Below are 10,134 nucleotides of genomic sequence, written 5' to 3'. Positions count from 1 at the left end.
AAATGGGCTGAGCATGCAGGTAGAGCAAACCTGCTATTTTAAATGTATATTTTCTATACACAAAGACTAGTACTAGGTACTGAACTGTCCATTATGGCTGGTGGTTTTAACAATTGCTAATCAATTGCAAGAATAAACCTACATTTTCAATACAATTAACAAAATGCAGCTGGTATAACTGGAATAGGTAATATGGAAACATACAGTACAGTACAGTATCCTTTAAATGATTACCTCCTATCTGAATGAGTATACTTTTCACAGTCCATAGACTTTAGGGACTGTGCTGATTGGAATAAAGTGTCCAGGTATATAGAAGCCCTGGGCTGCTTCTCAAAAGCCTGGGTCCTTGTGCATCACAAGTGGACCAATTGGCTCCTCATCTTGTTGTGTACCACTCCCACAGTCCCCTGAGCTGATTTGTGAGAGGGAAGAAAATAAGAACTTAAAAAAATTAACTGAATTATTTTTGGAAGTGCAGACTCAAGCTGGTGATTAAGGGGTTAATTATATAGTGAAGCATATGGTCATGAACATTACATCTCCCTATTTGAAACACGTAGGACTCTTATTTTATCAAGCTTTGTTTATACATAGCTAAGAAGCAGCAGTCTTAAGACCTCTAAGCTGGCAGTTAATATCACCTTACACCACTGGTTTTTAAACCTGTCCTCAGGCCTCCCTAACAGGACAGGTTTGAAAACCAGTGCCTTAGACTGATCCAACCAGAGTGATTGACAGCCCCAGCTCTCATGCATGAAGCAGGCGTTGGTGGTGTAATGGTCAATGCAGGCTGCTCAATGTAGCCCACTCGCCATGATCATGGGCAGACATATTCCCTAGCTGGGAACCTTGTCCAATTGGGCATTGATAAATGGAGCCCATAGAGTGCTGAGTTTTCTTCACTTCTCTTTTTGGATCTGCATCTATGTTTGTTATTGTCATTTTTTATAATAGAAGCATACACTTTTGTTTAAAATAACATGAATACAATTTGATCACCGGCTTTGCTTGTGAAAAACAAATTGTAGTGCAGCCCTTTATTTAAGTTGTTTATTTGTACATATCTAAATATTGGTTTATTAACCCATTTCTATGGGGGTGACTTTTCCAAAAGCACGGTCTCGCCACCAGCAGCAAGACTGTGCTTTTTTAGCAAGCCTGCAGGAGGGAGGAAAGGTCTAATAGCACGGTCTTGCCACTCAAGGCAAGATTTGTGCTATTACAACCAGAAAATCCCTTAATGACCAGCAACATACAGGGTACATCATGGTCGTTAAGGGCTTAATATGTTTTTTATGTTGCTTTTGCACTGTTTATAGTGATATTCACATATAATATGAAATCCTTCTGTTTTTCCTAGTTCCTTCTGATCTTAGTTTATTATATTACAGTACAACACAGTGTACCTAAAATAAAGTACATTACAGCTAATAAAATTAAGATAATCATGAAATATACCCCATTCTTCCAGAACATAAAACTCTTGTAGATGGAAAAACAAGTCTTTTAAAAGCCTGCTGTTTATTAATCACAGCAAGATGACTGAATGCAATTTTAAACATGTTAATAATTATTATTATATAATTAATGGCAACATTGCCAATTTTAATCTAGGTTTAGCAGGTTTAAGAGAGATGTTTATGATGTAAAGCTTGGTAGCAATGAGTCAAATGAGACAAAATAGTTGCGTGGCTTTTGTTAGGTGGAGTTTCTGTAGGTTATCCAAGTGACGTGTCGTTATTTTGGAATAAAAATAATTGTATCTGTGTTGTTTAAAAAAGAATAACACAACTATTTAGAACACTGGTATCCAATTCTCTGTCTCCTTAAAAAATAAAGATTAAAGTCCTAAAAACCTGAACATATCTTTGTACATATTTTTTTAGTTAAATGGAGGTACAAGTGCAAAAAGAAAATGTGATAATGTTAAAGGATTACTTTCTGTTATAATTTTTAAGCTAAACAACTAACATATTAAAGTTAATAAACATTAATTAAAACCTACTGACCAATATTTTCTCCAAAACGAAGTTTCATAACGTTCTAAAAGTTATATCTTTTATTCACCAATGATGTCACGTTATCCTGCCCACTATTTTCAGCACTGAGTGTTCAAAATACTTAAACCAATAACTTTGTGTTTAAAGCGCCATTTTGAAACCTAGGTATTGTAAACGGATTGGTACAGAGCAAAGGATACCCACGGAGTGGGTTTGGAAAACAATTAAATTTGCAGACAAGATTTCTGATATACGGTAGAGATATGTTAATGAAATGCTATTGATAAAAAGCGTATTTGGGGTAGTTAGTTAGTAACAAGCATAGAAAATATTTACTTACAGTGGCCCTTTAAGAGCCGAAGTGTTGAATCTTTTTTGAGAATGTTTGTCCAAGCTGGCAATAATCTTCTAAAAAAATCTCATGGGATTTTTATTTAAACATAAAATAAAACTAAGCAAAAAAAAGAGTCCTTAGAGCCATCAGGAAAAAAGTAAAACTTCCTTCCAACTTTATTGATTCATATTAAAAATTACTCACAGGAGATGAGAAATAAAATAATAGGTCAAGCAAACACATCTAAAATAAAACTGTGTGTATATGTATGTTTGTGTGTGTGTATTTCAGATATATATATATATATATATATATATATATATATATATATATATAAACATGGTGTAACTGCGCCCTGGGCTCCCATGTGTATATATATATATATATATATATATATACACATACATACAGTTAAAGCTCAGTTAATTAAAGGACCAGTAAATAGTTGATTTGCATAATCAACAAATGCATGATAATAAGACAATACAATAACATTTAGAGGTAGATTTATCAAGTAGCTGATGCTGCAATCTACCCCCGAAGTTTCCGGCTCGCCGGAAACTTAAATGAACATTAAACCCAAAATTTTCTTTTATGATTCAGTTAGAGAATACAATTTTAAACAACATTCCAATTTACTTCTATTACCTAATTTGCTGCAATCTTTAGATATCCTTTGTTAAAGAAATACCAATGTACATCGATTTTTCTTTGCATAAATGTTTTGTAGATGATCCATTTATATAGCCTATACATTATTTTTTTTAACGTTTTTTTTATAGTTTTGCTTATTTTTAAATAACATTGCACTGATTTTCAGACTCCTAACTAAGCCCCAAAGTTTTTGGAGAAAACTGGGGGTCGATCCGATAAAAATCGTCGCCCGCAAAAGCTGGCGACGCCAATATTTGCGCGGGTTTGGTATCCTATATACGGTGTAACCTAGAAGTTACGCGCGTATATTTCTGCCGTCGCCCGTAGTTTTTTGGGCCATAGGCAGGTATACCAAACCCGAGCAGTTTGGTATCCAATATACAGCGTAAGGACTTACGTGGCGAAAATGGAGAAATCTTACTCCATTTTCACCTCGCCACAAAAAGCAGCCGTAAGAAGCCTTACGCTGACTATTGGAGCCCCGTAACTCCCTAAACTGGCTGCTAAAATAAACCTAACACCTAACGCATGCGCAATGTCTATCTCCCTGTCAACCGCGATCTGTTAAAATAAACCTAACACCTAATGCATGCGCAATGTCTATCTCCCTGTCAACCGCGATCTGCTAAAATAAACCTAACACCTAACGCATGCGCAATGTCTATCTCCCTGTCAACCTGATCCCCCGCCGCAATCCCTAATAAAGTATTTAACCCCTAAACCGCCGCCATCTACATATAAACTAACCCCCTACTGTGAGCCCCTAAAACCGCCACCATCTAACTGATCTATCCCCTAATGTGAACCCCTAAAACCGCCACCATCTAACTGATCTATCCCCTAATGTGAACCCCTTACACGCCGCCATCTATATTAAAATGATTAACCCCTAATTTAATCTACCTACCCCGCCGCCAGCTATATTATCTATATTAACCCTAAGTATATTATAGTTAATATAGTTATTACATTATATATATATTAACTATATTAACCCTAATTATATTAGGGTTAATATAGTTACTATAGTATTTATATAAACTATATTAACTCTATCTAACCCTAACACCCCTAACTAAATTCTTATTAATTAAATCTAATTCATATTATAAACTAAAATCAGCCAATCGGATTGAACTTGAATCTGATTGGCTGATTCAATCAGCCAATCAGATTTTTCTACCTTAATTCCGATTGGCTGATAGAATCCTATCAGCCAATCGGGAAGTCGTCGTGCCGGAAGGATGCTCCGCGGCGGAGGAGCGAAGAAAGAAGATTGAAGATGCCGATTTGCTTGAAGATGTCGCCGATGGAAGAAGACTCTCTGCCGCTTGCTTCAAGACATCGCCCGGATGGAAGAAGACTTCACTGCCGCTTGCTGGAACACATCGCCTGGATCGGATGAGGAGTTCGGCCCTGCTGGGTGAATACAAGGTAGGGAGATCTTCTGGGGGGTAGTGTTAGGCTTATTTAAGGGGGGTTTGGGTTAGATTAGGGGTATGTGGGTGGTGGGTTGTAATGTTGGGGGGTGGTATTGTGGTTTTTTTTTTGCAGGCAAAAGAACAGTTTTCTTTGGGGCATGCCCCCACAAAAGGCCCTTTTAAGGGCTGGTAAGGTAAAAGAGCTTTGAACTTTTTTTAATTTAGAATAGGGTAGGGAATTTTTTTATTTTGGGGGGCTTTATTATTTTATTAGGGGGCTTAGAATAGGTGTAATTAGCTTAAAAATCTTGTAATTTTTTTTATTTTTTGTAATTTAGTGTTTGTTTTTTTGTAATTTAGTTTAGTTTATTTAATTGTATTTTTAGATAGATATTTGTAGTTTATTAAATTTATTGATAGTGTAGGTGTATTTGTAACTTAGGTTAGGATTTATTTTACAGGTAATTGGGTAATTATTTTAACTAGGTAGCTATTAAATAGTTAATAACTATTTAATAGCTATTATACCTAGTTAAAATAATTAACAATTTACCTGTAAAATAAATATAAACCCTAACATAGCTATAATGTAATTATTAATTATATTGTAGCTATCTTAGGGTTTATTTTATAGGTAAGTATTTAGATTTAAATAGGAATATTTTAATTAATAATATTAATATTAGATTTATTTTAATAAGAGTTTAGTTAGGATGTTAGAGTTAGATAGGGTTATTATACTTAATATATATATAATATAATAACGATATTAACTATATTAACCCTAATATAATTAGGGTTAATATAGTTAATATATATAATATAATAACTATATTAACTATATTAACCCTAATATAATTAGGGTTAATATAGTTAATATAGCTGGCGGCGGTGTAGGGGGATTAGATTAGGGGTTAATACATTTATTATAGGTGGCCGCGGTGTAGGGGGATGTAGATTGTAGGCAAAAGAGCAGTTTACTTTGTGACAAAGCCCCGCCAAAAGCCCTTTTAAGGGCTGGCAAAAGAGCTGTTACTTTAAGGCATGCCCCGCAAAAAGCCCTTTTAAGGGCTGGCAAAAGAGCTGTTACTTTGGGGCAATGCCACGCAAAAAGCCCTTTTCAGGGCTATTTGTAGGGTTAGACTTAGGTTTAGTGGTAGGGATAGTTTAGTATTTTAGGGGTTAAATAATTTAATATAGATGGCGGCGGGGTAGGGGGATTAGATTAGGGGTTAATAATTTTAAAATAGATAGCGGCGGGGTAGGGGCTCACTTTAGGGGGAAGGTAAGGTAGATGGCGGCGGTGTTAGGGGCTCACTTTAGGGGGTTATAGATTTAATATAGCTGGCGGCGGTTTAGGGGTTAATAACTTTATTAGGTAGCGGCGGGCTCCAGGAGCGGCGGTTTAGGGGTTAATACATATTTTATTGTTAGGCTAGTGAGGGGGGATAGCGGATAGAGGGTTAGACGTGTCGGGCTATGTTAGGGAGGCGTGTTAGACGTGTCGGGCTATGTTAGGGAGGCGTGTTAGACAGTGCGGGTAATTTAGACTTTAGTCAGGTTTTGTAGGCGCCGGCAGTTTCTAACGTGCCCCAAGTCACTGGCGACGCCAGAAATTTGTACTTGCACAGATTTCTGGACATCGCTGGTTTATCAGACTTACGGCACGTTAGCATCTGACGGCGACATATATGGGATAGCTCGAGTTGCGAGCTGAAACTGCGGGCGACGCGGGTTCCCTTGCTTGCGCCGCAAACTACGATCTATATCGGATCGACCCCCTGATGTATACCTACTCCAGCTTGCTCCTGTTTGTGTAAAGAGGCTTTTCATATGCAAAGGAAGGGAGAGGGTCTGTTTTTGTGCTATAGAACCATTAGCAGTGGGTGTTCAAGCTAATCTTTTCAACAGAGCTAAACTGGGAGCTTCTAAGTAAGTTTTTAAACGGTTTTATACTGGATTTTGTGATCAGTAGCTGTGCATATTATTCTTTTAGTAGTGTCTGTTACATGAAAATTAGTGTATACTGTCCCTTTTAAGTTAAGAAGCAGCGGTCATAAGATTGACCGGGAATGTGCAGTGGGCGGCATTGCACAAGCATTTCACCAGAAATACTTGTGCAATGTTAAATGCCGACAGCGTAAGCTGTCAGCATTTAGGGATGCCGGGCGGACATGATTCGCCACAGCGAATCATGTCTGCCCGCCGCTTGATAATTCGGCCCCTTAGTCTGAACATCAAATGAGTAGTAGATATTTTTCTGACAAATTTCAAAGTTATGTCTATTTCCATTCAACCATCAGTCAATCACAAATGAATATACGTATATTCTGTGAATTCTTGCACATGCTCAGTAGGAGCTGGTGACTCAAAAAGTGTAAATATAAAAAGACTGTGCACATTTTGTTAATGGAAGAAAATTGGAAAGTTGTTTAAAATTGCTGCTCTGTCTGAATCATAAAAGTTTAATTTTGACTTGAGTGTCCCTTTAATTGATGTTATATAACATGGATTCAGCAGAAAAATAATTTATTACATACTACGATTGCAGCCATTAATACCCAGTAGGTAAATGTGTATGCTCTTTTAAATCACCAGCAGTGTCCTTAGGAGCAGCTCCTGAGTGCAAATTTAACTGTTAGGTTAAATGTGCATAAGTTAAACAATGTAAATACATAGTTAAAATTGAGTATTTGTCTAATATTAACCTTGATCTACTGAAATAAAACATATAATTTAATAAGGTTGTCAATTTAATGTATTTTTGATGTTAGCAATCCATTTTATTTTAGTCTTTTTGCCACAAAATTATATTTTTGTCTTTTTTTTTCATTTAGGTCAGTTTGAGCAGGAGATGGAAGAAAAATGCAGAATAATAGAAGCTAAATACAATGAAAAGGAGCAACTGAACTCGGCACTGAAACTGGAGCTCTGTCACCGTGAGAAACGAGTGGCAACCCTGAGATCCAAGCTAAGAGACAAAGAAAGGAGGTTCCTGGATGAGCTAAAAAGGAGGAGTCACAGAGTGACCATCTTAAATACAGAACTGCAAAAGCAGACAGAGTCTGCGGCCTACTTATCCTTCCAGCTGCACATTACCAAACAAAAACTGCACAGCCCACAGCATTCTTGTCATGAGGCCTACAGACCTCCCGATTTCACAGTACCTAGACAACCTCATCATGAAGGAAAAGTGAAACGAAGAACTCATAAAAACCACAGTGCTTGGAGGCAGACTTCAGAGAATCCTTCAGGCAAGGATCTTTGTAGAGACACCTGTCTAAGAGAGAGGATGAGCAGCTTTGATGATGTGGAAGCCATGCCAGACCCTGCACTATTTTTATACCCAAAAAGGTATATGCATAGTCAAAGACAGAAATCAGAACCAAAGTCACACAGCCTCAAAAAAACTGGTTCAGGGCATGCTGATGGGGTTGTTGAACTTAGCACTCAATGGCCTGATAAGCTTTTAAAAGAAAATGATGATACATCATCTACAATTCCAGTTGTCAAAGCCAAGCTACCAAAAAGTGAAAGAGGAAAGCGTCGGGTTGTGCCCCGGCAAAATTCTAGAGATTCAGAGTAACACAAAAGAAAACAACATAAACTACTACTTGTTCTGAGTAGAGCACTGGAAAACGCACTAGTTAAAGTGATGCTGAAAGACAAAATAAATACCTGTCACTTCTGATAACCCCACTTTTATAATCCCTGTCCGCTCAATTTAATTAGATTAGTGTCTTCCTAGTTTTGTTGTGTTTCTTCTGCATTGAAAAATAGAAAATATATATTCTGCCTATGAAAAGCAATCTTCTTCAGATATTTATCTTTTTTTTTTAATTAAGTCTATTTTTCTTAAGCTCTCAGTAGTCTCACTCGTGCTGAGATTATTGTATCACCCTGCATGTAATGCAGACCACCTAATGGCAGAGTATATTGACCTTGCAGATCATTTATAAATATACTTTTATGCTTATGCAAATGGAAAAAAGACTGACCAGTATCCTATGCAGTTCATTGCGCCTCACCCAGTGTGGCACTGTCGCTGTTGTAATTACATACAGCTTCAAAACAAATTATTTTAAGTCAATGTAGTTGTCACTGTAATCATTTTTGCTGCTGCTAAAATATTCTGAAAATGGCACAGCAGTGGCGCAACAAATAGGAGAAAAAGCCTGTTTAATGAGTCCCAAAAATAAAGGTGTCCGTGGAGAGAATTTTGGACAATACACAAGCAACAATTGTAGAAAATTAGCAGTTTGCAGGATGTGTGGCGCTGGTGCGAACTACTGAAGCAATTGTTTATGTGGACAATAATTATTTGTTTTTTAGTAGAGTCAGAAGAAGCCAAGAATTTTGTGTTTATTTCCATCATGCAACCAGCAGTAATATTTTTGAGAATGATCACCTCGAGATTGCACAAATGTACAAGGATGAACTGGTTTCTCCCAGTTGCAATATCTGCTTTTTATCAATAGAAAGCATTTTTCATCCATACCAAAGTAATATATGCATTAGAATTATCTGCAGCAAATGTATTTCCATTATCTATCACTAATTACACTTTTTTAAGACTAAAACACTAAGTATGAAGAATAATACAATGCAGTCTGTATTAGGCTTAGAAACTCAGATACTAATATTTTAACCAGTACATAAGCTCTGTAAATGCTCATTTGTATATTATAGCTTAATCAAATCTTCCTTATATGAGAAATACATATATTTTATAGTTCTGTCTTCTATAAAGGTCCTTATTAAAATACGGTCCTAGCCCTCATCTTTACCTTGCTTATAAAATTAATCATTCCAATATTCAGAGGAAAATAAGTCATAAATGCTTTTTTTTTCCTTGCATTATTCCAGAAAATAAAAGGACATCATGTAACAAATAGGGTCAGCACCTGTCCAGGATTAACCCAGTTTCAAACCGTGTTCCTGGTTTTTACCTGCTTAAACAGAACGGATATGCAACATGTCCCAGGTTTAACCGGTCCCTGCACTTCTCTTCTGATTCTGCGCAGAATAAATGTGGCAGTAGCACACCTGCCATGCAATGTTATCTATGAAATGACATTGGTAAATAAAAGCTAGTCGTCACCATGGGGCAATAGCAGCATTAGGGAGGCATGGTGAGGCCCGAGCAGCTGTTAGAAGAGGTAACTTTATTTAATCGCTGGCTTTATGTGTTGTGGCACCCTGCAGCATGGCTTTCAGTAGTATGTGGTTAGCATAGAGTTAGCCTATAGGCCTTAGAATTGAGGGGAATTTGCAATCTGTTATCTTTCCAGCAAGTCTCACACAAGCTTCTGTGCCAATGTGTACAACATGATGTATTATGATGCCTCTATAAAGCTTCTTATTTTCCTTAGCACTATTACTTTTGTGTACAGATGTGGCACATTAGTCACAACTGTACTTTATGGGAACACTGGATTCTATGTTTTTCTATCTCTACAGGCAGATCTTTACAGCACAAATAGTCTTTAAATAGTCAACATCATTTAGAGAGCAGTGTTTAACTCCATATGTTCAGTTATGTTATTTAATCATGAAGTATATGCATAGTTTATATTCTGCAAAAAAAAGGTTTTGGCTGCCCAGTGTGCAGCATGAGAATGTTCAGGTTTGAACTAAATGAGGTAACCCTATCAACAAATTACTTTTTTTCATTTTCACCCTGTCTGAACATGAAGCAGAAGATGAGTCACTGCTTGGTAAA

The 10,134-nt window shown here is 36.8% G+C and overlaps 1 protein-coding gene across 1 annotated transcript in view; it reads left to right on the top strand.

The window, feature by feature from the left end:
• The window catches only part of LOC128652303 (uncharacterized), a 58,747-nt gene extending 50,065 nt beyond the window's left edge, over nucleotides 1-8,682 (top strand). Inside the window, exon 8 of the mRNA XM_053705240.1 lies at nucleotides 7,250-8,682. Within this exon, the coding sequence (XP_053561215.1) occupies nucleotides 7,250-7,998 (749 nt within the window). The 3' untranslated portion in view covers nucleotides 7,999-8,682. The remainder of the gene's footprint in view (nucleotides 1-7,249) is intronic.
• The last annotated feature ends 1,452 nt before the right edge of the window (nucleotides 8,683-10,134 follow it).

The sequence above is a fragment of the Bombina bombina genome, chromosome 3, assembly GCF_027579735.1.
Source record: "Bombina bombina isolate aBomBom1 chromosome 3, aBomBom1.pri, whole genome shotgun sequence".
In the NCBI taxonomy this organism is placed as follows: Eukaryota; Metazoa; Chordata; class Amphibia; order Anura; family Bombinatoridae; genus Bombina; species Bombina bombina.
Note: the sequence above shows the minus strand (reverse complement) of the source record. Positions and strands in the feature narration are given on the sequence as shown.